General features: G+C 38.5%; 1 protein-coding gene across 7 annotated transcripts in view; it reads right to left on the minus strand.

Moving 5' to 3' along the window:
* LOC124382671 (signal transducer and activator of transcription 4-like) overlaps positions 1-24,592 on the minus strand; it is a 36,286-nt gene that overhangs the window by 6,033 nt on the left and 5,661 nt on the right. For 4 of the 7 annotated variants that reach the window (XM_046844763.1, XM_046844765.1, XM_046844764.1 and 1 more), the window contains exons 4-18: positions 18,110-18,247; positions 16,627-16,719; positions 15,956-16,034; positions 14,505-14,590; positions 13,086-13,237; positions 12,755-12,913; positions 10,898-10,990; positions 10,078-10,137; positions 8,514-8,534; positions 7,292-7,385; positions 6,097-6,141; positions 5,922-6,005; positions 3,377-3,475; positions 1,373-1,508; positions 596-648 (exon numbers count right to left, since the gene is read on the minus strand). In XM_046844763.1, coding sequence (XP_046700719.1) covers positions 596-648; positions 1,373-1,508; positions 3,377-3,475; positions 5,922-6,005; positions 6,097-6,141; positions 7,292-7,385; positions 8,514-8,534; positions 10,078-10,137; positions 10,898-10,990; positions 12,755-12,913; positions 13,086-13,237; positions 14,505-14,590; positions 15,956-16,034; positions 16,627-16,719; positions 18,110-18,247 — 1,392 coding nt within the window. The remainder of the gene's footprint in view (positions 1-595; positions 649-1,372; positions 1,509-3,376; positions 3,476-5,921; positions 6,006-6,096; positions 6,142-7,291; positions 7,386-8,513; positions 8,535-10,077; positions 10,138-10,897; positions 10,991-12,754; positions 12,914-13,085; positions 13,238-14,504; positions 14,591-15,955; positions 16,035-16,626; positions 16,720-18,109; positions 18,248-24,592) is intronic. The other 3 variants (XM_046844767.1, XM_046844769.1, XM_046844768.1) reach the window with 3 other exon arrangements.

Below are 24,592 nucleotides of genomic sequence, written 5' to 3' on the forward strand. Positions count from 1 at the left end.
TTCCTTCCTTCCTTCCTTCCTTCCTTCCTTCCTTCCGATAAATCATTCCTCCCTTTTTTATTTTCTTTCTTCCTTCCTTTTATATTTCCTATCCTTCCTTCCTTGCTTCGTTTGTATCCTTCCTTCCTTCCTTCCTTCCTTCCTTCCTTCCTTCCTTCCTTTTGTCCTTTTAATCTATTCTTCTTTTTATCCTTTCTTCCTTTCTTCTTTTTTTTGTCTATCATTAATTTCTTTCCTCCCTTCTTTCACTCATTCTTTTCTTCCTTTGCTTCCCTGCTTGCTTTACATTCTTCCTTCCTTTATTCCTTCTTTCCTATCCTTCCTTTGGGTAAATCCTTCCTTCCTTTTTACCTTCCTATTTTTTCTTCGTTCCTTCATGCTGATATCAGAGTTGGTTGTGATGGTATTGTTTGTACTGTGTTTACACTCAGAACTCACTACTCAACACACACTACTCTGAGGCACGTAAAAGCCACGCTCTGCCATGTTGTGTGTTAATACTTCAGGTAAAGTCCGTCTGGAACACCTGCACGCAGACTTTAAGTAGGAGACAAAAGAAGGATGTGTAAAGACTTTGTGGGACTTGAGGACGTACCTTGCAGAATTTGGACCAAGACACCTGGCAGTCGTTATACGAAGCGTGTTGACCTTTAAAGAGAACAGGACATGATAATGAAATATGTTTCACCTTTAGCATATCATGGCTTTATTTACAAACACACCCTGAGACTCGCCCAGACTCGCTGCAGGTTCTTTATATTTTCTGTGTGTTCACACCTACAGATTTAACCTGTGTTATGGGGAGACATGTACAACTCCACTGAGTAAAAAAGATGAGCCAAAAGTCATAAAAGGGAATATATAATGCTTTTTAATGGTCTTGCTAATTTCCTGAACATTGGGTTATTGTTAATGCCTTTGACAGACTGAGTGCTTTTAGCAAGCTTATAAAACCATTACAAAATACACTGTGTGGCAGATCTAATAAACGTTGGTATGACGTGTATGTAGATTGTACGATGATGACGCCTACTGAATCACAGGCCACAGCTTGAAGTACAGAACATCATCAGCAATGCAAACAAATACAGGTGGAAGTGGCGGTGGTGGAGGAGAATATGGACCCAGTCTTGGAGGCCTATATGGAGGCCAACCTGGGATGCCAATTTTACAAAGGGTGCTTATATTCATTTATACACATACATAGCCTACATGTTAAATTAAACACTGCAAGATGGTCCTCCTGAATTTCTAACACTATCATTTTTGCAGACTTTCTTTGATGACGAGAACATGATGATATACCTAACATGTATAGACTAGATGTAGTTTGGGAGTCGTTACTTGTTACATGACACCAGTGACCACTGACCCAGAAGTTTATCTCCCAGCATGCTCATCTGCTCTTTATTAAGCCCACGGCCAGCGAAGCTGGAGAACTGCCAGCTGATGACCTCGGAGAGTTGGCTCCAGCTGGCCCTGGATGGGTTGCTGAAAAATGCCAGGTTCTACACAATCATCAAGGAGAGAGAGAGAGAGAGAGAGAGAGAGAGAGAGAGAGAGAGAGAGAGAGATTTATATTCATTCTCCAATAAACTTTCCACAGAACGGTCCATAGAATCTACATACACTATATTGTCAAAAGTATTGGGACACCTGCCTTTTCCAACCCTGTGATTCTTTCACAAACTGTTACCACAATGTTTGAAGCACAGAAGTGTATATGATGTCTTTGGTGTGTATTTAATTTTTCCTTCCCTCCTTACTCTACACATACAAATCCTCTAGTCAGATTTGTTTTATTTTTGATGTGTATATACTGTCATGTATAAAAGAAAGTACACCCTCTATGAATTCTATGGATTTACGTTTTAGGATATAATAAAAAAATCATCTGGCCTTTATCAGGAATTTAAAATTGGGTAAATACAGCTTCGAATGTACAGCACATGACATAAGTTGTCATTATTTATTTTTTTTTACAAAAGGCCAAACTGGAAAATAAAAACAAAAAGTAAGTACACCTTACTGCTCCCATAGGAATTAAACTGCAAATTAAATGATTAATTTTCTATCTGCTAATTTCTCCAGCTCTATAACAGCCCACGTTTTGTTGGTTTGTTGGTCTGGAGCATTGAAGTGTGTGATAACACAATGCCAAGACATCAGCAATGATCTTAAAAAAGCAATTGTTGCTGCCCATCAATCTGAAAAAGGATTACAAGACCATTTTCAAACAATTGAAAGTTTATTATTGTACAGTAAGGACCATTATTCATAAGTCCAAAATATTCAGGCCAATCATTCCAGGAGCGGATGTCCCAGGAAATACTTAACAAGGTCATACAATTCAAGGCTCAGAGAAAATTTCAGAGTTGCATCTCAGAATCTACAGGCCTCATTTAGCATGCTAAATGTAAAAGTTCATGACATTACAATAAGAAAACACCTGAACAAGTATGTTTTTTAACAAACCACAAGACTTCTGGAAAGACTTCTGGAAAAGACTCCTGGAAGACTTCTGGTCTTTTAAACAGAGAGGACCAAAGTGGAAATGCTTGGCCATGTACAATGCTGATGATCTGGGCTTGTTTTGCAGCTACAGCACCTGGGCAACTTGAGTCGAGCATGAACTTGTCTATATACCAAAGTATTCTCGAGTTAAATGTGAGTTCATCTCTCCAACAGATAAAGCTTAGCCGAAAATGGGTCATGCTGCAGGACAATGATCCCAAAAACACCAGCTAATCTACAACATCTATAAAAGAACAAAATCGAGGTGTTGCAATTGTCAAGTCAAAATCCAGACCTCAACCTGAGTGAAACGCTCTGGCGGGACCTTAAGAGAGCTGTGCATCAACAAACCTGCAAACCTAAAAGAACTGAAGCAACATTGTAAAGAAGAGTGTTCCAGAATTCCTGAATATTGACTGATAAAGTCATACAGAACATGATACCTTCAAGATATTGCTGCTAAAGGTGGTTCTACAATCTATTGTTAGTTTAGTTGTAATATGTCATGTAGCATTGTACTTGAGATTGTATTTACTTAATTTTAAAACCTGAGGAGTACCAGATGACATCAGGTTTGATAAACCATAGAATTCAAAGAGGGTGTACTTTCTTTTTCACACAAACTTTATGGGACGCAAATGAGCGATAGACTCTCGAGGATTCATCAAACACTAACATGTTTGCCATTTCAGTCTCACCTCGAGCATGTTTACAGTTACAGGGAAGCAGTTAAGGAGGACAGATCCTCATTTGCCTGGCTGTTATCATGCAATGAGTTCTATGCAAATACTCTCTGTGATTAGATCAGTGTCAGGGTTTCTTCCATACATTCATCTCCCTCATGCATGTGCTCGTGTCTCACCTTTGGATCATCTGTCAGCAGATTGTACCACATGACCGAGCCCCAACCTGCAGGCAACTGGCTGACGTTGGAAATCACCACCAACGGCAAGGAGCAGGTCTAGACACACACACACACACACACACACACACACACACACACGCACACACACACAATTTAGTCAAGTCACTCTTCTAGTTTTTTCATCTCTTTATGTTCAGATATATTAAATAAGTTCCATAATTAAATCGGGCCGTTCTTCACCTCCACCATACTCTAATGTTATAATTATATTAAAGAGTAAATACTCACAAATTTAGAAACTTGATTCTCCTAAATATATATATATATATATATATATATATATATATATATATATATATATATATATATATATATACACACAGTGCCCCCACCCCGATATGCCCTGTAGTACGAGAATATCGGTGTACAAGCGGTTTTACTAGTAAAAATCTTTGTAGGAGCACAAGCATATTTCGGGAAAGAAGCATTTCTTTTGACACGTTTGGTTCCAGTCACGCTTTCTGCTCGTCGCTCGTCACCTCCGTCCCCATGCTTCATGCTTAGTCGCTTCATAGACATTGTTTTGAGTGCATTCTCATCATTCTCTTGTGTAAATATTGTGTCTGCACACTTTGTCTGCAATATGGCATGTCTAGTTTATCAGTAAGTACAATCATAAAGAACAACAAGTTAATTTCTTTGTTTATAATTTATTATTTTTTATGTTTGTTACAAGTTTATTTGTGTGTTATTAATTAGGCATAACAATTTTTAAGGGCTGAAATAAGCGATCGCCTGAGGTCTCTAAACAGATTCATTGCTTTTACATTAATTCTTAGAAAAAAAATGTAATCTTGAATCCATAGCTCTAGCGTTAGCCGCTAGCCACTTTCTGGTTAGCGGCTAACACTAGCGCTATTGATTCTTTAGCGTTTTATGTCCAGCTTCAAAAAGTTCTCTTAAAAGGAGAAAATCCTGAAAATTCCGCATATTGAGGGACTGAATGAATGAAAGATGGAACGAATAAATATATTTGTTAGAGTCTGCTGAAACAAGTAGAACATATCTTTAGAAAATTAAATGTAAAACACACACACACCAGTATTACCCAACTGGGGTAACAAATGTAAAATATTTAATGACATTTTTCCATTAATTTTATTTAATTGAATCCATAACATTTGTGCCACTGTAATTGATTACTCAATTTAATCAATAAAATAAAAAAGCGTACTGCATTAATTTGATTTAATTATTGAAAAAATATTATTTTATATATATTTTAACCAAGCAAGCATTTTATTAAAAATTGTTTCAAAAATGTAAACTGATCACAAATATTATTAATAATAAACTTTGTTAATGAAAAGCAATTTTATGTTTTGCATTTCTTTCCCCCAAAGCGTATTAAAATTGAACCGAACCGTGACTTAAAAACCACAGTACGCACTGAACCATGAATCTTGTGTACCGTTACACCCCTAAAATACATACACACACATATATATATATATATATATATATATATATATATATATATATATATATATATATATATATATATATATACACACAATTCCTTTTATACTTGTATATTTCCATGCCCCTTTAGACTTTTCTGTAGCAACAGCTCATTCACAGAGAGCACATACTGAATTTAAATGCAGTTTTAAAAAAGCGTATAAGTATCAGGTGTATTTTAGATGCTGTTGACTTACAGCAAAGCGAATTTTATGTAGCATTGTTGGTATGAGTCTCCAATGTTGGTGCTAAAATGGACATTTTTATACCACTGATCTTCACTTTTGTGATGGAAAGATCAAATCATTTTATTAACTTGATTCTTTGAATCTCATTCATCAAAATATACAAATCTTTTTTTGAGTCATTTAGTTGATTTAGTTCTTTTGATCAGAAATTAAAAATGTTACATTTTCAGTAAGCAGCAACTTTTACATACACCAACTTTGACTACAGTTTCTATAATTTATATATGTATATATAACGGCATAGCGTCTATGGGAGTCACATGACAAAAGAACAAATGACTCGGACCAGAAGGACGCATAAGACTAAACTCTGTTTTCTGTGTGATGCACTGCATAGCGTCTATAGGAGTCACGTAATAAAAGATTAGACGACTCGGAGTAGAAGATTTGAGAGGTAAACTACCCAATCGCAACTATTTTGCGACGCTTTCCTCACAACAACGACACATCACTAGTTCACTTCCAGCTGCTTTGGTCACTGACCAGATGTGTCATTTAAACCAGTGGTCCCTAACTTTTTTGCGTCGCGGACCGGTTAAATGTCAGACAGCATTTTCACGGACCGGCCTTTAAGGTGTGGTGGATAAATACAACAAAATAAAATGACAATAATAAACGTGAATCCACTGTGTTGTTTTTTGTTCATTTTGCTCACTTGGGGGTTTGAATTTAGCGGTAATGTATTATTTAAACCCATTACCTTACATACATTAAAATCTGATTTGTAATAAACATTGTTTTATTTCTTAAAACAAAAAAACCCAGAAACAGACCTCCAGGTCGATATCCAGCCCCTGCAAACACAGCATGGCCTCAAAGCTGAGCGAGTGGAGCTCCTCCGTCACCGTGAGCGGACCCTGGAACAGACAAATGCACGTCCTTCAGTACTTCTGATGTTCTTTTATTACCATAACGCTTTTCACAAAAAGGCTGCACTTTATCTCTTACCTCATTTCCTTTGGTTCCGTTTGTGCATTTCTTCTCTTTCAGCTGCTGTTGAGAAACAAGACATTTGCTCTTAAACATGAAACCCAATTCCAGACTGAGATCACAAATAGGGTCAGTCACAGCAGTGGACACCCATCATGCATTGTGATGAATGCTTAGGGGAATTAAGCCTATGTATTACACTGTATAAACAAAAGTTTGGGGACACCTGATCATAAAATAAACGTCTCATCCCATTGCTCTTATAATAACCCATTTCACTAGATCTTATGGAGATTTGTGCTCTACACAAGGGTGTTAGTAAAGTCTGGTACTGATGTGGGTGAGGTGAAGAGGTCAGTAGGGTTCAATAGGGTTGAAGCTCTATAGCAGGAGATCTTTCGCATCCTCCAACTCATAGATCTATCTTCATGGAGCTGGCTTTGTAATAATATCACACTGGAACATGTTTGGATCTCCTTGTTCTGTTGAAGAGAAAATGTCATGCTACGGCATCCTACAATTGTGTGCCTCAACCTTTGTGAAAGAACCAAATATGTCTGGGGAAATCTGGTGTCCCAATACTTTTGTCAATATTGTGTATTTATACACTTTGTGAAACAGGAAGTTATGGCTGAACAATTCACCATTCCTTATCAATATCAGTGGAAATGTCCTTCAAATATATTTTCTGCAGATAAATTGATGGGGTGCCAATAATTGTGCCACACATATATTTACCATGATATTTTTTGTGATGTGTTTTTGTGAACTGTGTTGTATTTGCAATTGCTCGATATTCAAAATAGTATTAAAAGCAATGGAGACCATATTTTACAGGTTTTCTTTGCTCATATTTAACTGAGGGTGCCAATATTAATGGACACAGTAGTTCTCCTAGTACTTTAGCACGTTATGGTTTTCATAGTAACAGTCGGTTCAGAGGGTTGATGTACAACGCTCTCATGTTTTTCGTGAGGAGACACTGATTTAACATTAAAGGAAGGAGTCTCCAGTGCCAGAGTCGGTATGTTTCAGGGTTCTCGTATACGTGATGTGCTACGAGAACCGTAGTGAAACTACTGTAGCTGCTGTAAAAGTAAAAAAGTGAAACTACTGTAGCTGCTGTAACATAAACGAGCAGAAACAGGATGAACCTATAAACTAATAAAAAGTATGACGTCGCTCAGGATGAACAGATTTACGGGTTCAATACCAGATGCCTGAACTCCACTGACAGGCATCCGTTTGATGATTCTTCTACATCCATCACTTTCATGTTGTTGGTGGGGATGAAGAACTGTCTGGTGCTGTAAAGCAAAATCAAGAATGGATTTAACACAACACAACAGAGACGTGCAATACAACACATCACAACACAGCACAGCACAACACAACACAACACAACACAACACTACACAACACAACACAGTACAGCACAACACAACACAGTACAACACAACACAGCACATCAAAACACAGCACAACACAACACAGCACAACATAACACAACACAGCACAACACAACACAACACAACACAACACAGTACAACACAACACAGCACAACACAGCACAACACAACACAACACATAACAACACATCACAACACAGCACAACACAACACAGCACAACACAACACAGCACAGCACAACACAGTACAGCACAACACAACACAGCACAGCACAACACAGTATAAATAAAACACAGCACAACATAACACAACACAACACTACACAACACAACACAGTACAACACAACACATCATAAACAAAACACAGCACAACACAACACAGCACAACACAGCACTATGCAACACAGCACAGCACACACAGCACAACACAACACAACACAGCACGGCACAACACAGCACAGCACAACACAACACAACACAACACAGCACATCACAGCAAAGCACAACACAGCACATCAAAACAAAACAAAACGCAGCACAACACAGAACAACACAGCACAGCACAACAAAACACAACACAACACAGCACAAGAAAACACAACACAACACAGCACAGCACAACACAAAACAGCACTGCACAACACAAAACAGCACAATATAGAAGCAAAACAGCACAAGACAACACAATTTCAACAAAACGTAGCACAGCCATACACAACACAACACAACACTCCAAACCAGAGCTTTTTGTTGCACTTTAGCTTAATGTACTCAATGCAGTACTGACACATTTTCCCTGTATATAAAAATGTCATACTCTTTAATTTGCAATAAATATGTTCCCCTAAAACCACCCACGCACTGCCCCCACCACGTTCCCTCCCACACACAACCACACACCCACCCGCCCACACACACACACACACACACACACACACACACAAACAAAACAACATTCACACTCAGGCTCAGGCCTACAAACTACAGGAAGTCACTGCTCTCAGTGGTGTTTTGGTGTGTACTCACACTTTGCCAGCCGGGAGGTCCCTGTGTACAGAGAGAGAAAGACAGAGAGACAGAGAGAGCGAGAGAGAGAGAGAGAGAGAGAGAATTTAACATGAAGAAGGTTCTATATCGAATATTTGCACGTGGGTCACGTATCTCTCTCAGATTGCACCTCATAGACAACATTTAAAATCAGAAGCTTTCACAGAGAGACGTTTCAAACAGGAACTGAATATATTATAAGCTGGTTTTATTGATGAATTAAATATTTTAAAATCGAAAACAAAAAGAATACAAAACTTTTGCTTTTATTTATATTTTATTTTGTTTTGCATGGATCATGTTACCGAGCAAATAAAGTATGCGAATGTAACTAATATGAGAAGGCAAAAATGTAAGTGATTAAATCTTTGAAGCTGGACATAACCAGCTAAAGAGTCGATAGCGATTGCAGCTAACGCTAGATTTAGATTCGAGATTCAAAACGTTTCATTTTTTTCAAGCTCCCGCCTCCCACTTCCCTGTCTGGATCACATGTTCCTTGTCACTTTGATTACCACATGTTTTGAAATTTTACTTCACACCACAATAAGATTGCACCTTATTGAACCTTATCCACACTTGCACCTGCTTTCCTCATTGTTAGGAAACACACAGTCCTTAATGGTTTTTGAGAAACAGGCATTTTCCTTTTGTTTGTATGCAACAGACTGGTGAAAAAGGCAAAAACATACAAGAATTGGACAGTGAATGACTGGAAGATCTGTGGCATCCAAATGGGACATTTTACTCTCTTTTAGAATAACTTGTGTAAGATGGGGGGTGGGGTTGTTTTGGAGCAGGAAAAGTAAAAGGAACCCTGAATCAACATGGCAACCATTCCACACTTCAACACCATGCAGTTCCATCTGGACTGCGGCTCATTAGAACAGACTTCACCGCACAACAAGACGATGAGCCGAATCGTACGTAGGAGTTCTGTAAGTGTTATTTAAAGAGCTAACAGTGGTCTGGAGTGATATCTCTTATGGAACAACCTGGCCAGACACCGCACCGAAATCCTACTGATCTGCTCTGAGATGAACAAGAAAATCTTCAACTACAGAAGAACATCTACAGTACAGCACAGTAAAGTATTTCATCTGAATGCTGAGAGTTTCAACAGATGTTCTTCATGTTAACGGAGGATTTTTCAATGAAAATAAAGTGGAACGTCTGGACATTTATTTAGTAAAGTCAAAAGTAAAGCTTCGTACCATAACCCAGTGACCTACTTTGGTGCATGTAAACAAAAAGAGCATGCTCTCAAAAACCATAAAAAGACTAGGCGTTAAACCTCACACCAGCGGGTCTGCGAGAATATTGTTTTTTAACGAAACTGGTACAGCAGGTGCAAAATGTTAAAGACTACACAAGACCTAATATTTTACCAGTTGAAACTATTAATTTGTATATTTGTGTTTACAATTTTAAATTGCTTCATCGAAGGTTTTCTGTTCGGAAAGATCATTTTAGGGTTATTTTAAGTTGTTTTTAAAAAATAGCTACAGAAAATTTTGACATAAAATCAAAAATAATAACTCACTTGTCGAAGGTTGTCTTCACTTTAAGCTGATAATCGACTTCAGGTAATTTTACCAACAATCTGGAAAAAAAACAAATCCAGAAACAGTGAAAAAATAATAATTATAATATAAATTAAGGTAACAGTGATTGTGGACAAACGTTTGTGGACACCTGACCATAAAATTAGTATTTGAATCTTTTTGAGCATCTCATTCCACCTTCAGTTCCCATTTGCTCTTATAAAACCTTCACTCTTCTGCGAAGATGTTCCACTAAATTTTGTGTGAGATTCATTCAGCAAGAAGTGTGTTAGTGAAGTAAAGGTACTGATGTAGGTGAGAAGGTGAGGGTGGGGTGCAGTCAGTGTTCACATTCATCCCAAAGATCTTCAATATGGTTAAAGCAGGAGATCTTCCACTCCAACCCATTGAAATCATATCTTCATGGACAAAATGTTTATGCTCTCACAGCTGAAGACATCTGATACAAATGTGTGGTTGCAACTTTGTGGTAACAATTTGGGGCAGAACCACGTGTGGTTAAAAAAAGGGTGTTTTTTTTGTTTGCTGCTTGAGTTTTGCAGGTACAAATGTTGAAAAAATAAATGTGAGAAACAGTGTGTGCACAGTAACACTATTGTCTACTTTTTTCGAAAATTTTCACAATTGCTAAACACCAGGAATTCGGGAAGAGTACGTGATGTACGTCACACACCTGAACACGTGTTTCTTCACACTTGACCTGTTGTGACACACTTCACACTGTTGCAAAATGGACATTGTTTTTCTTGCAGGTTGTCAGTAAGGTGAAGGTGTGACTCTGCAGTGTGCAGTACGTACCTGACTTTAGTGGTGAACTGCACCTGAGTTTTAATGATGAGGGGTTTCTGAGGGTGTGTGGGCATGCACGGCTGCTTCTCCACCACGAACGAACTGCGAATCAACAGCAACCGGACAATCTTAACATATGCAAATCACATTGTAATGTATTATCGTCTCCATAGCAACAACTCGTTCACATCAGGGATGTTCAGCAAAGACAGATTGCAAAGCAAAATGAGTTGTTGATGCTGTGAAGTTTTCTATAAAGAGATGCTCATTTAAAACGTATAGAAGGAGTTTCAGTGTCAGCTTTATGTTTTTTAGCATGTTTTTTTGGTAACAAAACAAACTGGTTATTTTACCTTACAATTTTATTATCCATAATAAAATCTAATCTTTCAATCTAACTTACGAACTGTCATATGAAGAAACTTACAATCCAACTTACAAGCTAACTTACTGTAGAAAATATCATACAAACTATCTTACGAACTAACTTACAATCTTCCAAAGTAACTTGCTTTCCAACTTAAAAATTAACTTACAAACTAACAAACAAAATATTATCTCACTTTTCACTTTCACTTACAATTCAATTTAATTCAATTCAAGAGCTGTCCTTCAAACTCACAAACTGTCTTACGAACATCCTTATGAACTTCTTTTCAAACTAACTTATGAATTAACTTACATACTATCTTAGGAACTATCTCACAAAATATCTTACAAAGAAAATTACGATTCAACTTACCAACTTATGAACTAACTTACAAACTAACTCAAGACATCTTACAAATTAACTTACAATCCAACTTGCAAATTATCTTATAAACTATCTTTTAAACTGTCTTATTAATTAATTTACAAAGAAACTTACAATCCAACTTACAAACTATCGCACAAAGAAGCTTACAATCTAAGTTACAAACTAAATTACAAACTTTTACAGTCTTTCAAACTGTCTTATGAACCAACTTACAAAGTAACACACAAATCTTAAAAACTAACTTATAAACTAACTCACAAACTGTCTTATGAACTACCTTATGACTGCTTTTCAAACTGAATGAACCTGCAAACTATCTTACAAAATATAAAAAAAAATAAACTAACTCAAATCAACTTACAAATGAACTTACAATCCAATTTACAAACTAACATACAAACTGTCTTTCAAACTGTCTTACCAACTAACTTATAAATTAACTGACAAACTGTCTTAGGAACTGTCTGATGAATCATCTTACAAAGAATCCTACAATCCAACTTAACAACTAACTCGCAAACTGTCTTAAGAACTGTCTTTCAAACTAACTTACGAGATGTCTTATGAACTATCATGTTAACTGTCTTGCGAAGTAACTTACAATCTAATTTTAAGAACTAACTAACAAAGAATCTTACAAACTAACTTATAGAAAATTATAGAAAAGTCCAGTGGAACACAACGCTGCATCACACACAGGAATCTCATACAGTGTGAATGAATGTTATTCATCTACAAATTTTCTGCTCATCCCAAAACTCTTTTTCACTCATACATCCTGTGTATTTACATTTACAAATTGTCTTAAAAGTGTAATTTATTATTTATTAATAAAAACTATAGCATCCTCGGCACATTGCTGTATTGTAAACCTAATAAACATTTCAGGGTGAGCTTCTGGGGTGAGAGAAAATAATGTGTTGGTGGGAGCAGAGAAAAGAGTTTTTTCTATAATCGAATGAGATATTGTATATTCCTTACATAATGAAATCTGCAGGATTCAAACTTTCCAAGAATCCACTATTATAGTAAAATGTTAGTTTTAAAAGTGTGTGTGTGTGTGTGTGTGTGTGTGTGTGTGTGTGTGTGTGTGTGTGTGTGTGTGTTACCTCTTGATAAGGTGATAGATCAAATATTTGACTTGTTCTTCCATCTGAGGTCTCTGCAGAGGTATGGGGTCGCTCTCGTACGTCACTTTCACAATCAGCTCTCCCAGTTTGTCCAGCTGACGCTTGATCTGAAACAGACTCTGGGCCGTCGTGGTGAACCTACAGACACAGTACATCTCAGTTTTTGCTCTCATTCATAAATTCCAATCATATTAGAGCTACAGCATGACACCTGGCAGGATTATCAACACCACATGGCTAAGTCCAGCCTTTTCTGAACCTATGCAAGGAACTTATGTGAGATAAGTGTTAAAAGATGTGAGGGCTGTACCAGTTCTGGAGCTGGTCGAGACCGGTGAGGACCGGGCCGCCGATGCAGGCGATCTGCTGCCGACGTTTCCACGCCTGCAGCTCAGGCATCAGCTGAGAGACACTCAGGCTGTCTATCTCCTTCAAAACGTCGCCCATTTTAGATAAGATCTCCTGTTTAGAGAAAATATACGGACACATCAAGTATAGAATTAACTTAGAATTAGAGATGTATCAGTACCTTTGTTTTCATTCAGAGCATATATTCTTTGTAATTGTTTATACAGATACGGATTCCAAAATATGGAAGAAAAAAAAGCAACAAAAAAAACCACTCAGCATTGTTTAATTAAGAAACTGTCAAAAGTATTGGGACACATTTCCAGTCATATGTGTTTTTTTCCCAATCTTCTAGCACAAAGCTGGAGGTATACAATTGTATTATTTTTTGGCACCCCAGGATTAATATACACTGAATGGCCAAAACTATTTGGACATCTGGGGACCTGTTCCAGAATGACACTGCCCCTGTGCATAAGCTCTCCTGCTAAAGATCTTCAAACCTATTGAACCCTTTTAGGATAAATTGGAACAATGACTGCACCCCAGGCCTCCTCATTCACCTACACAACTACCTGATTTTACTTGTGGATGAATGAGCACGAATCTCCACAAAATCGAGTGGAACATCTACCCAGAAGAGTGGAGCTTATTGTAACAGTAACTAAGTGTGAGATGCTCAAATACAAGCAAAACTTTTGGCCTTCAAGAATAGCTCAGAAATGGTAAGAAAGGCCGTCTTACTCTGTATGGAACTGGACCAAGTTTTCCATTTCTGAGGTAACGTTTGGGGAAAGAACCGCACATGGCTGGAAAAGTCAAGTGTCCCAATACATTTGAGAATAAGGCGTATATAGAAGATTTTTATGACTATATAAACATCGGATAGTCCCATGATAACCATCTAAATCGGTTCTCAGCATGGTTCCTGTACATCCTAAACTCTCATTTAAAAGTAAAAGCTTCAGATGTCATCAGGGTTGCCAGGGTTTTTCCTGTGCATCACTGCAGATTTTCTTAGGGGCTTTCTATGTCTTTTTTTTTTAACCTTTTTAAAAAGTAGATCTTGAATGTTGTCAGTTTCATCACTAAATAAAATCTAGAGCGGGCAGAAAGGCTTAGTCACCATGCCGTTATAATAAAAGGTCGATGATGTCTCCTGTGAGACTTGAAGTCTAGTGCCAGGCTGCAAATGATTCAGTATACATTCTGACTTGACATTTGGCAGGAAATGCTCAGGTCGCCTTTACACTAAGTCGGAGGTGTAAAAAAACCACAGTTATGTCATTTCCTGTGAACTGGTACACTCGAATAAGCATTAATAAAGTTTGCGAAGAATATTCACTTTGGGGGACAAAATACAAGTAACTTGGCAACTCACCTTCCTTTTGAAGTCTAGACGGTTGAGTATCTCCTGAAGGGTCATGACTTCTTGTTTCATGTTTTGAGAATTTCTCTCCATTGGATCTGCAGAAGACATGGAATACTGATAAATGATACAGAAATAGGTTTAAACAAACACAAATATAAAAAATATATATAGAAAACAAGCTTTCATTCTTAGTACCACATTAACTCCTAAAAATAAAAAAAAAGGTTCACATTGTGATACAACACTTCCTACAATACAAGTTTAATATCACATTATATAATTTAGCAAACTGTTTACAAAACCAAAAATTAAATGTATTGCATAATCATTTATTATGACGCTGATGTTATATCAATATATCGAGACAAAGAGAATCGCTCTAGTTTAGGCCACGCCCACTTCAGATTGAAATCCAAATCCAGGTATTTTGGATATACATTACTCTGAAGCAATACAGAGCCGTGCATTTCACACCAAGGCCTTCAGTGGTGTTCTACCTGAATCAATTCACCTCTTATACCATAATTACGACGCCACAGACACCATCAATATTTTAGAAAAGTGCAGTGGAACACAGTGCTGCATCACACACAGGAATCTCATACAGTGTGAATGAATGTTATTACTAAACTGACTATTAAGAATAATTAAATACATATTCATGCACAAAAATAATGTAGCGTAAAAAAGTAAGTCATTGATTCTGATCGAGTTTAGACCAGCAGAAGGCCCAATACCTATCTGAAGTCATGTAAAAAAGCGACAATGCTGAGTCACCTAAATTGACCTAGATTTCTAAACGAATGTACAGCAGTGATTTCAGTGTATTAGTGAACCTTCCGTTCATCTACAAATCTTCTGCTCATCCCACAACTCTTTTTCACTCATACATCCGGTGTATCTGAATTTACTGTTTGTAATTTTTTTCTCTCAGGCACTGATTTATGACCCATTATTTGGTGTTAACTAGAATATGACAGGTTCCTTTTAGGCTCCTTTGAGCCCAGTTTCTCCCATGGTTTCATCCTTAAGGCGACACAAGGGCGAAACCATGAAAGGAACTGGGCTCAAACTTGAAATGAACCTGTCCGCCTCTGGTTAACACCAAATAATGGGTTATAAGTCAGTGCGTGGTTTGCCAGGTCTACATCCAGATCTCTTTAAAACTGACTGTAAACCAAAAAGTGAACCAAAAACGCTAAAGAAAAAAAACCGTCCAACCACCGAAACCCTGAGAGTTCCTCAGTTCCTTATCTGTGCTCAGAACTGAGAAATGACTTTGCAGTCACCAGAGCATACAAATCACACCATGTTCTGACCATGTACTGATCCTTCCTGTATGAAACGTGCCACTCTGAATTGGTTTATCCAGTGACTGGTGTAAATATAAATGCCGATGAGCTTCCACATGAAAGATGTAGTGGAGATGTACTGGAGATGTAGATGATGTATTCGCTCACCTCGAAGCTGGAGGGTTTTGTAGCGGAAGTCGAAATCATCCTGCATGTCCTCTAGGTACTTTACTGCCTGGTCCAGAAGCTGAGGATAAAATATAAAACCTTTTATAACACTTGTAGATTTGAATATACGCAAGACCAGGACGTCTTCAACTTCAACAGCTTTTCAACTGGATTTAGCTACATTTAATGGTGTAGTGTCCAAGGATCATAGGGTATGGACAAAAATATTGGGTCATCTGACTTTTCCGAGCATATGTGGTTCTTCATCAAACCCAATTCTGTTCCAGGAGCACCCTATATACAAAGCCAGCTCAATAAAGATATGCTTTACATGGGTTGGAGTGGAAGATCTCAACCCTAGTGAATGCATTTGGTATGAATGTGACTGCACTCCAGGCCTCCTCACCTCAACTACATCAGTATCTGACTTTACCAACACCCTTGTGTTCAATAAATCCCACACATATCTCCACAAAATCTAGTGGAACATCTTCCCAGAAGATCGTGGTTATTACAACAGAAACTGGGGACTACATGTGTAAACTGGGGAATGGTATGTAAAAAAAAAAAAGCACAATCCACATGACCATATAGTGTATTAAATTCCTGGTTTCTATAAGACTCCTTCTGTCCTGTTGTTATTAAATAGACTGATGTTGCATTGGCCTCACCTGCACACTGCTACGGATCACTGCCACTTTATTGTCCAGGTTTTTCTGCTTCTCCAAAGCTGCAGAATTTTGTATGGACTTCTCCAGTGGACCCTGCAAAGAAGCAGGACATACAAGCGACGTGACGGAACATGAGCAAGACTGCAATCTGACACAAAGTAAGACTTGAATACTGAGGAAAAAAGATTTGCTGTACCACGTCACACACTCTCTCTCTCTCTATATATATAATTATCATTAATTATTTTATCAATGCTATTTCAGTGTATCACCCAGCCCTTGTGCACATCGCTTTCTTGCGATATGTATGTGGTTTGAGAGCTGACTAGTGTGCTCTCTAACCATCCAATCAAAGGACATAAAAATGCAGACATGATTGGACACCTGCTATATGGCACCGGAAACTCAACTCGACATCTGATTGGTTAAAGCAACAGCTCCATTCTTATTTATTTTATGATACATGTGCCTGCAGTGCTGATTTGTGAATCAGCAGATTCCTTTGACCCCGGCAACACGTGATGTTATGGCTGAAATATGATTGGATAGAAACTCCAACGTATACAGACACTACTTGTGGCAGCGCACCTGAGAGAAAAGCTATAAAATGAACAGACTATTAAGATGAATTAAATACACATTCTGCTCTGAAGTCATGAGAAGAAATATAATCATGCTAAAGCACCTAAATGGACCTATATTTTGACATGAAGGTTCTCCAATGATATTCCAATACTCTTCTTTACCTGACACCACATCCTGTGTATCCACATTCACTGCTTGTAGTTTTATATATATATACAATTACACATTTTTTGTCTTTTGTCTGAGGGACTAACCACACTACACTTTTACTGAGCAGAAAATGAGCAATAATTTAGCAAAAGCACTGACAAGACCCCTGACAAGACCCCAATTGGACTCAGAACGAGTAGTCTTAAAGAGTGATTTGTTGATTTTCTACTGGACGAGCCTCAGAAAAAAATCGCAAAATTCCTGTAGGTTATATAGAGGAAAGAGAATTAAAGAGAGAGAGAGAGAGAGAGAGAGAGAGAGAGAGAGAGAGAGAGAGAGAGATGTTTGTGCATCTCATTAGTGACACTGATATGCAAAACAAATTGTGGGAAATAAATAAATAAAGGAAGGACATTTGCACCATTAACATTTTGTTATTAACTTGATGTTAGTAGCTGAAAGAGAAATTCATGATGCAGTTTTTTATTTTAAAAAAGTCAGTTCTTTACTGTAAAATAAAGTCTGTTTTGGATCACAGGAGAATTTAGCAAAAAGGCTTCAATCCCGGAATTAAAAAGGGAAATAAACTTGTCTACGTCTCCTGTTCATACTGCACCAAACAAGTCTATTAGGTTTATGGTTAAGCCTGATCACAATCCAGGTCTGAACCCTAAGGAGAATATTTGGTCTTACATTAAACACAAAACTAACCAGGGACCATTTTCCAAAAAGAAAATCACTACCTCACCAGCTCTAGTTGTAACTCGGAGTCGGCGTGGCCTCCTACCTGCTCCTGCATGCTGGCGGCTGATATGATGCGTCTCTCCTCTCTCAGACAGTTGGAGATCACGGCTGATAGGTGCTGAGGGTTGGCTTTGTATTTCAGCTGGAAGAGAAACACAGACACCCACGTCAATATAAATTAATGTCATGGATCGCTCCTGGATGACTTACGTCATTACCCGATGCAGATTTTGCCCTGAATACACAGGGAACGTCACAGGGACTGACTCTGAGTTTGGGGTGTGTAACTGTAAGATCAACCCAGCCAAATCTTCCAGTTTAGACTGGAAACTTTCTTTCGGCTTCTCCCGTTAGTGGTCGCTACAGCGGACCATCCGCATGTTTGATTTGGCACATGTTTTTACGCTGGATGCCCTTCCTAACGCAACCCTCCCCATTTATCCGGGCTTGAGACCAGCACTAAGGCTTGTACAACCCTAATTTCTGGGGTCGGTTCCCTGACCGGGGATCGAACCCGGGCCGCAGCGGTGAGAGTGCCGCATCCTAACCACTAGACCACCAGGGAACCCCCAGTTTAGACTGGAAATTATAATAAAATAATTATTTTAATTAGCTAGCAATTATTTCGTTTAGATATATAAACACAGGGATGCCACCACACATACTGGACACCGTCTGAGCCAAACAAGTTTATCTTAGACTCATCAGAACACAGGACATGGTTCCAGTAATTCATGCTCTTGGACAGGTTGTTCTTCAGCAAACTGTTTGTGGACTTTCTTGTCAGAGGCTTCAGAAGAGCACTCATGCATATATATATATATATATATATATATATATATATATATATATATATATATATATGTGTGTGTGTGTGTGTGTGTGTGTGTGTGTGTGTGGTAAAAAAATAGTTTCAAAATTATTGGCACCTTTACCCTGATTATCTCGTGAGGCCGCATGCAGTAGAAATAATATTTTCCTACACGCCAGTTTCCACCCAGGTTCTTTTTGTGAAACCTTGCCCTGTAAACGGTCTCTCACACATCAGAACACGTCCTGAACAACGATATTGTCTGAAAGAATTCGCTCAGTTCCAGGAACGGTATTCAATAAGGAATGCAGTCTTACACGTCGGAGGTGATCCATGAACGAAAGGAAAAGTGACCTACTACAGATTCCCATTAATTGTCATTAACTGACAGTAAAAAGGGGGGAAAAAAAGGGGGGAAAATAAAAACACTCAAGACAACCTAAAGAAAGGATGACCAGGCTTTTTTTTGTGTTTTTGTTCTAATTTTTTTCTTTCCAAAATGCACACGGAAAGTTTGACACAAATAAAGAATGCGAAAAGTGAAAACTATAAATGTGGTCACCCCTACACTTTCCGTCTGGCTTTTAATCAAGGCTGGTATGGCAGAACAACATCTAGCTTACAAGCACTCAGACGTTCCTGAGCAAAACCCCTGACATTTGAGTCTCAGTTGATTGTTTTGAAAAAATCCCCAAATCCACCTACGTGTGTAACAGAGAAGAAAAGAAAAAAACACCTCTGATTCATGTCTCACTTCGCCCTCGAGCATTTCTGATAAACATCATGTCTGTTGAGATATTAAATTACATGGATTTTCAGGAACCGAACTCACGATAATCAGAAACATGCAAAGAACAATTCTGTACGCATTGAGTCTTCAGCATAACAAACATCCTCCATGATAATGTTCAGCCCTTCAGCAGGAAAACCACAAAGCTTTCAGATTCTGCTGAGCTGTGTTTCTACTGCAATGACGAGTGGACGAGAGTCTCGTTTCAAACCTTTTGGCACTCCAGGATTAACATAACCTGTGTGAACAAAAGTATTGGGACACATGGGCACCTGTTTCAGCATGACAGTGCAAAATCTAGTGGAACATCTTCCCCGAAGAGTGGAGCTCATTCTAACAGCAAATGGAGGTCAAATGTGGAATGGATTGTTCAGAAAAGAGAAATCCTAGAGTCAGGTGTCCACAAACTTTTGACCATATAGTGTATCTGCTGATGCCTGTGTTTGAGACAGAAACATCAGTATTTACTCTTACATTACAATTCATATACTGTAGTGTATCATAGATCCATTTCAATATCTAACATTCGCTTTAGCTTTTTCTTCTCCCACGCCGTTGCAGCAGGCCTCGTAGTTCGATTTTCTACGCTCGTGCAATTTTTTTAATTAGCGAAATTAAGATTATTACCATTTTTAACTGATTACGTAGCTTTTGTTATCCGTTAGCCGAACAGTTGTATCGTGTGTAGCGTGTAGAATCTTGTTTATTCTTGGTTCAAAATTTTGTAAAAACCTTTTGCATATTGAAATAAATAAATACATAATTTTCCTTCATTTAAATGTACATAGTAGCTTCGGTTATGTGAAGTTATGTTGCAGCTTGGTGGAGATCAGAGCTTTTGCTTCTGAACCATAAATGCCAGGTCTCAGAAAATAATCCAGAAAGCTCGGCTCAGCTATAATCCAGAAACGGCTTTTTTTCCAACCCCGATTAAGTGACAATAAATTGTAGTGCGCACACAATTCTAATTTGTGGTACCTGCACCACACTGGATTACTGCTCTTGGGCCCTTGAGCAAGGCCCCTAGCCTTCTGCGCTCCAGGGGTTCTGTATCATGGCTGACCCTGTGCTTTGACCCCAGCTTTCTATCATCGCTGGGACATGTGAAAGCAAGAGAGAATCTCATTGTGCTGTAAAGTACACGTGACAAGTATAAAGCACCTTCTTTTCTTTCCTAACAGCTCTTATTCATTTTATAAGCCCGCTTTTCCCCCCAGACTATTCCTTAGACTATTCTCTAACAGAATAACGGACACACTGAACAAGCGATCTCTTCGTCTTCTTCTTTCGGCTGCTCTCCATACCCCCCTGTTCTCTACATCTGCCTCTTTCAAACCAAGATCGCTAGCTAACTCCCCGTTGTTATGCTTCTCACTTGCGTCCATTTAATTCTGCCAGTTTGTTTTTTTTGCTTGTCCACAGACTGTTTTTAGACTTGCCCCCTCACAACCATGCTCCAAAGTTTGTTTGAAAACCACAATGCTGATGACCCTGATTTTACCAGAAGAGAAGTGGCTTATTGAGAGACTTCAGTTTTCTTTTTAAGTGGTGATGGATGGACCATTAGAGTTTTAAAAGACTGTGGCTAAGTCCTGCTAGCAAGTGTCGCTGATAATGTTAGCCATAATATGCAACATCCAAACCAAAGAAAACCTCTCACAAAAAAACTAGAAAGGCTGCAACATCAATTTTGGGGCAAAAGTATTGGGACACTTGCTTTTTCCTCCTGTATGTGGTTCTTTTACCAACTGCTACCACAAACATGGAGGTGCACAATTGTACAGGACGTCTTTGGATGCTGTAGCAATGTTTCCTTCAGTTAAACTAGGAGACTAAAACCTGCTCCAGCATGACAATGCTCCTGTGCACAAAGCCAGTTTAATAAAGATATGCTTTACTTGGGTTGGATGTGTGTGAAAGATCTCCTGCTATAGAGCTCCAACCATATAGACATGAACGGGAACGCTGATTGCACCCTAGGCCTCTTTACCTCACCAACAATGAGCATAAATCTCCACAATATCGAGTGAAATATCTTACCAGAAGAGTGGAGGTTGTTATAACAGCAAATGTAGACTAATTGCGAAACAGGATGTTCAAAAAGAAGCACAGATCTTATATACCGGATTCAGAGACATCAATAAGGGTGGGGTTGTTTTTGTATTTTCTGTGTATTTGGACCAGAAATAAAATGAAAACGGTCTGAAACTTGCACCCAATCATATTAAAAGTTCAGAAAACACTTTACTATTCAAAAGAACCCAGGTTTCCAGTATTTCCAAGGGTTCTTCAAGGGTTCCTCAAGAGATCTTTAAGTGTTCTATGACAGAACATGTGGCAGCATGCTGTTCCTAGAAGTGCGACCTCCGAAAGAAACCTGTAAATGTGGCAAAGTTTTTTTTTATTGCCTCGCACACTTTGGTGTCTCTGCACAACACCGCTAAAAACCTCAGATGGCCGTGTGTTTGCACGTACGCTGTCGTCTCACTTCCCCCTGCTGTGTGTGATACCACTGAGCATAACAAATACAAATAGAACCCCCCCCTTCATAGTTTGCAAAGGAAGTGGTGTGAAGATCTAAACCTAGCTGTGACACTCTGGCTGCATACACACTTTTCACAGAAAATTCACGATCAGTCAAGTCAAGTACAACAACAACAACAACACTGGAACGGTTTCAAACCCCGTGAAAACTATAAAACCCTCATCATACACTCAACCTTTTACACAGAGCCATGCCCTCGAGAACCTACAGCCTACAGGATGATATAATATCGTTAATTAGATCAATTACATCACAAATCTTATTTTTTATTAACATACAGTTGTGTTCAAAATTATTCAACCCCCAATGCTGTAAATGGTTTTAGGGAATTTAGTGTACATTTGTAATTGTATTCAGAATGAAATCCTACAAGGACTTCTTAAAGAACCATATGCAACTAAAATGACATCAATTAGTTTTGTAATACAGTAGTAAATGTTTCTTTTGTGAATTCTTCATTGACATAATTATTCAACCCCTTAAAGACTACCACTCTGAAGAACAGAGGTTCAATGAAGTGTTTTTAATCAGGTATTGAAAACACCTGTGGATATCAGGGAGCAGCAATAAAGCATAATAAGCACCAATTAGGCAGCTTTAAAATGACTGTGATACTCAGCTCCTTCTAGACATTTACTGGTGTGGTTACAAACATGGTGAGGTCAAGAGAATGGTCCAGGAAGACAAGAGAACAGGTGATTACTCTTCACAGGAAGGGCAATGGCTATAAGAAGATTGCAAAGATGTTAAACATACCAAGAGACACCATAGGAAGCATCATTCGCAAATTCAAGGCAAAGGGCACTGTTGAAACGCTACCTGGTCGTGGCAGAAAGAAGATGCTGACTTCGACTGCTGTGCGCTACCTGAAGCGTAGAGTGGAGAAAAGTCCCCGTGTGACTGCTGAGGAACTGAGAAAAGATTTGTCAGATGTGGGTACTGAAGTTTCTGCTCAGACAATACGGCGCACCCTGCGTAATGAAGGCCTCCATGCCAGAACTCCCAGGCGCACCCCCTTGCTGTCCCCAAAGAATAAGAAGAGTCGACTGCAGTATGCCAAAAGTCATGTGGACAAACCACAGAAGTTTTGGGATAGTGTTCTGTGGACTGATGAAACAAAATTAGAACTGTTTGGGCCCATGGATCAACGCTATGTTTGGAGGAGGAAGAACAAGGCCTATGAAGAAAAGAACACCTTGCCTACTGTGAAGCATGGCGGGGGGTCAATCATGCTTTGGGGCTGTTTTGCTTCTGCAGGTACTGGGAAGCTTCAGCGTGTGCAAGGTACCATGAATTCTCTTCAGTACCAGGAGATATTGGATGACAATGTGATGCAGTCCGTCACAAACCTGAGGCTTGGAAGACGTTGGACCTTTCAACAGGACAATGATCCCAATGATCCCAATGATCCCATACCTCCAAGTCCACTAAAGCATGGTTGCAGAATAAAGGCTGGAACATTTTGAAGTGGCCATCGCAGTCACCAGACTTAAATCCGATTGAGAACCTCTGGTGGGACTTAAAGAAAGCAGTTGCAGTGCGCAAGCCTAAGAATGTGAATGAACTGGAGGCTTTTGCCCATGATGAATGGGCGAAGATACCCGTAGATCGCTGCAAGACACTTGTGTCAAGCTATGCTTCACGTTTAAAAGCTGTTATAACTGTAAAAGGATGTTGTACTAAGTACTAAGATTGAATGTCACTTGGGGGTTGAATAAAACTGATAATGATGTGAGCTCAGAAAAGACATTTGTGGTTATTCCATTATAAATGTTATGTTATATTTGTCTGACCTACACGTGCCTCTTTGATTTAATTGTAAGCAGGATGACTGAATGATCATAATCAATGTCAAACCGACCAAAACAATCAATTTCAGTGGGGGTTGAATAATTTTGAACACAACTGTATTTTTGTAATAATTCATCTTTTCCTGAAGGCAGCTTGACTAATTATAAACTAATAATCATATTGTTTTTAATTAATCATGATGCATAAACGTGTTGAAGAAATTCTAAAGTATTGGAACATCTGATTTTACTAAGGAGCATAAATCTCCACAAAATCTGGTGGAAGATCTTCTCAAAAGAGTGGAGGTTATTATGGCAGCAAGTGGGTACTAAATGTGGAACGGGATGTTCACAAAGCATAACTAATCTTATGGTCAGGTGTCTACAAACTACTTGTATTTGTATTTTCGTGTGTATTTGGGACCAGAAATGAAACAAATAAATTTTTTCAGATTCTAAAAACACTTTATTATCAGGAAAACATTTTGAACATTCGCCGTCTGGCCGGTGCTTCACAAGAAAATTTCTTCCCTCAGGAAATCTGCCTCATG

This window comes from Silurus meridionalis, chromosome 3, assembly GCF_014805685.1.
Source record: "Silurus meridionalis isolate SWU-2019-XX chromosome 3, ASM1480568v1, whole genome shotgun sequence".
In the NCBI taxonomy this organism is placed as follows: domain Eukaryota; kingdom Metazoa; phylum Chordata; class Actinopteri; order Siluriformes; family Siluridae; genus Silurus; species Silurus meridionalis.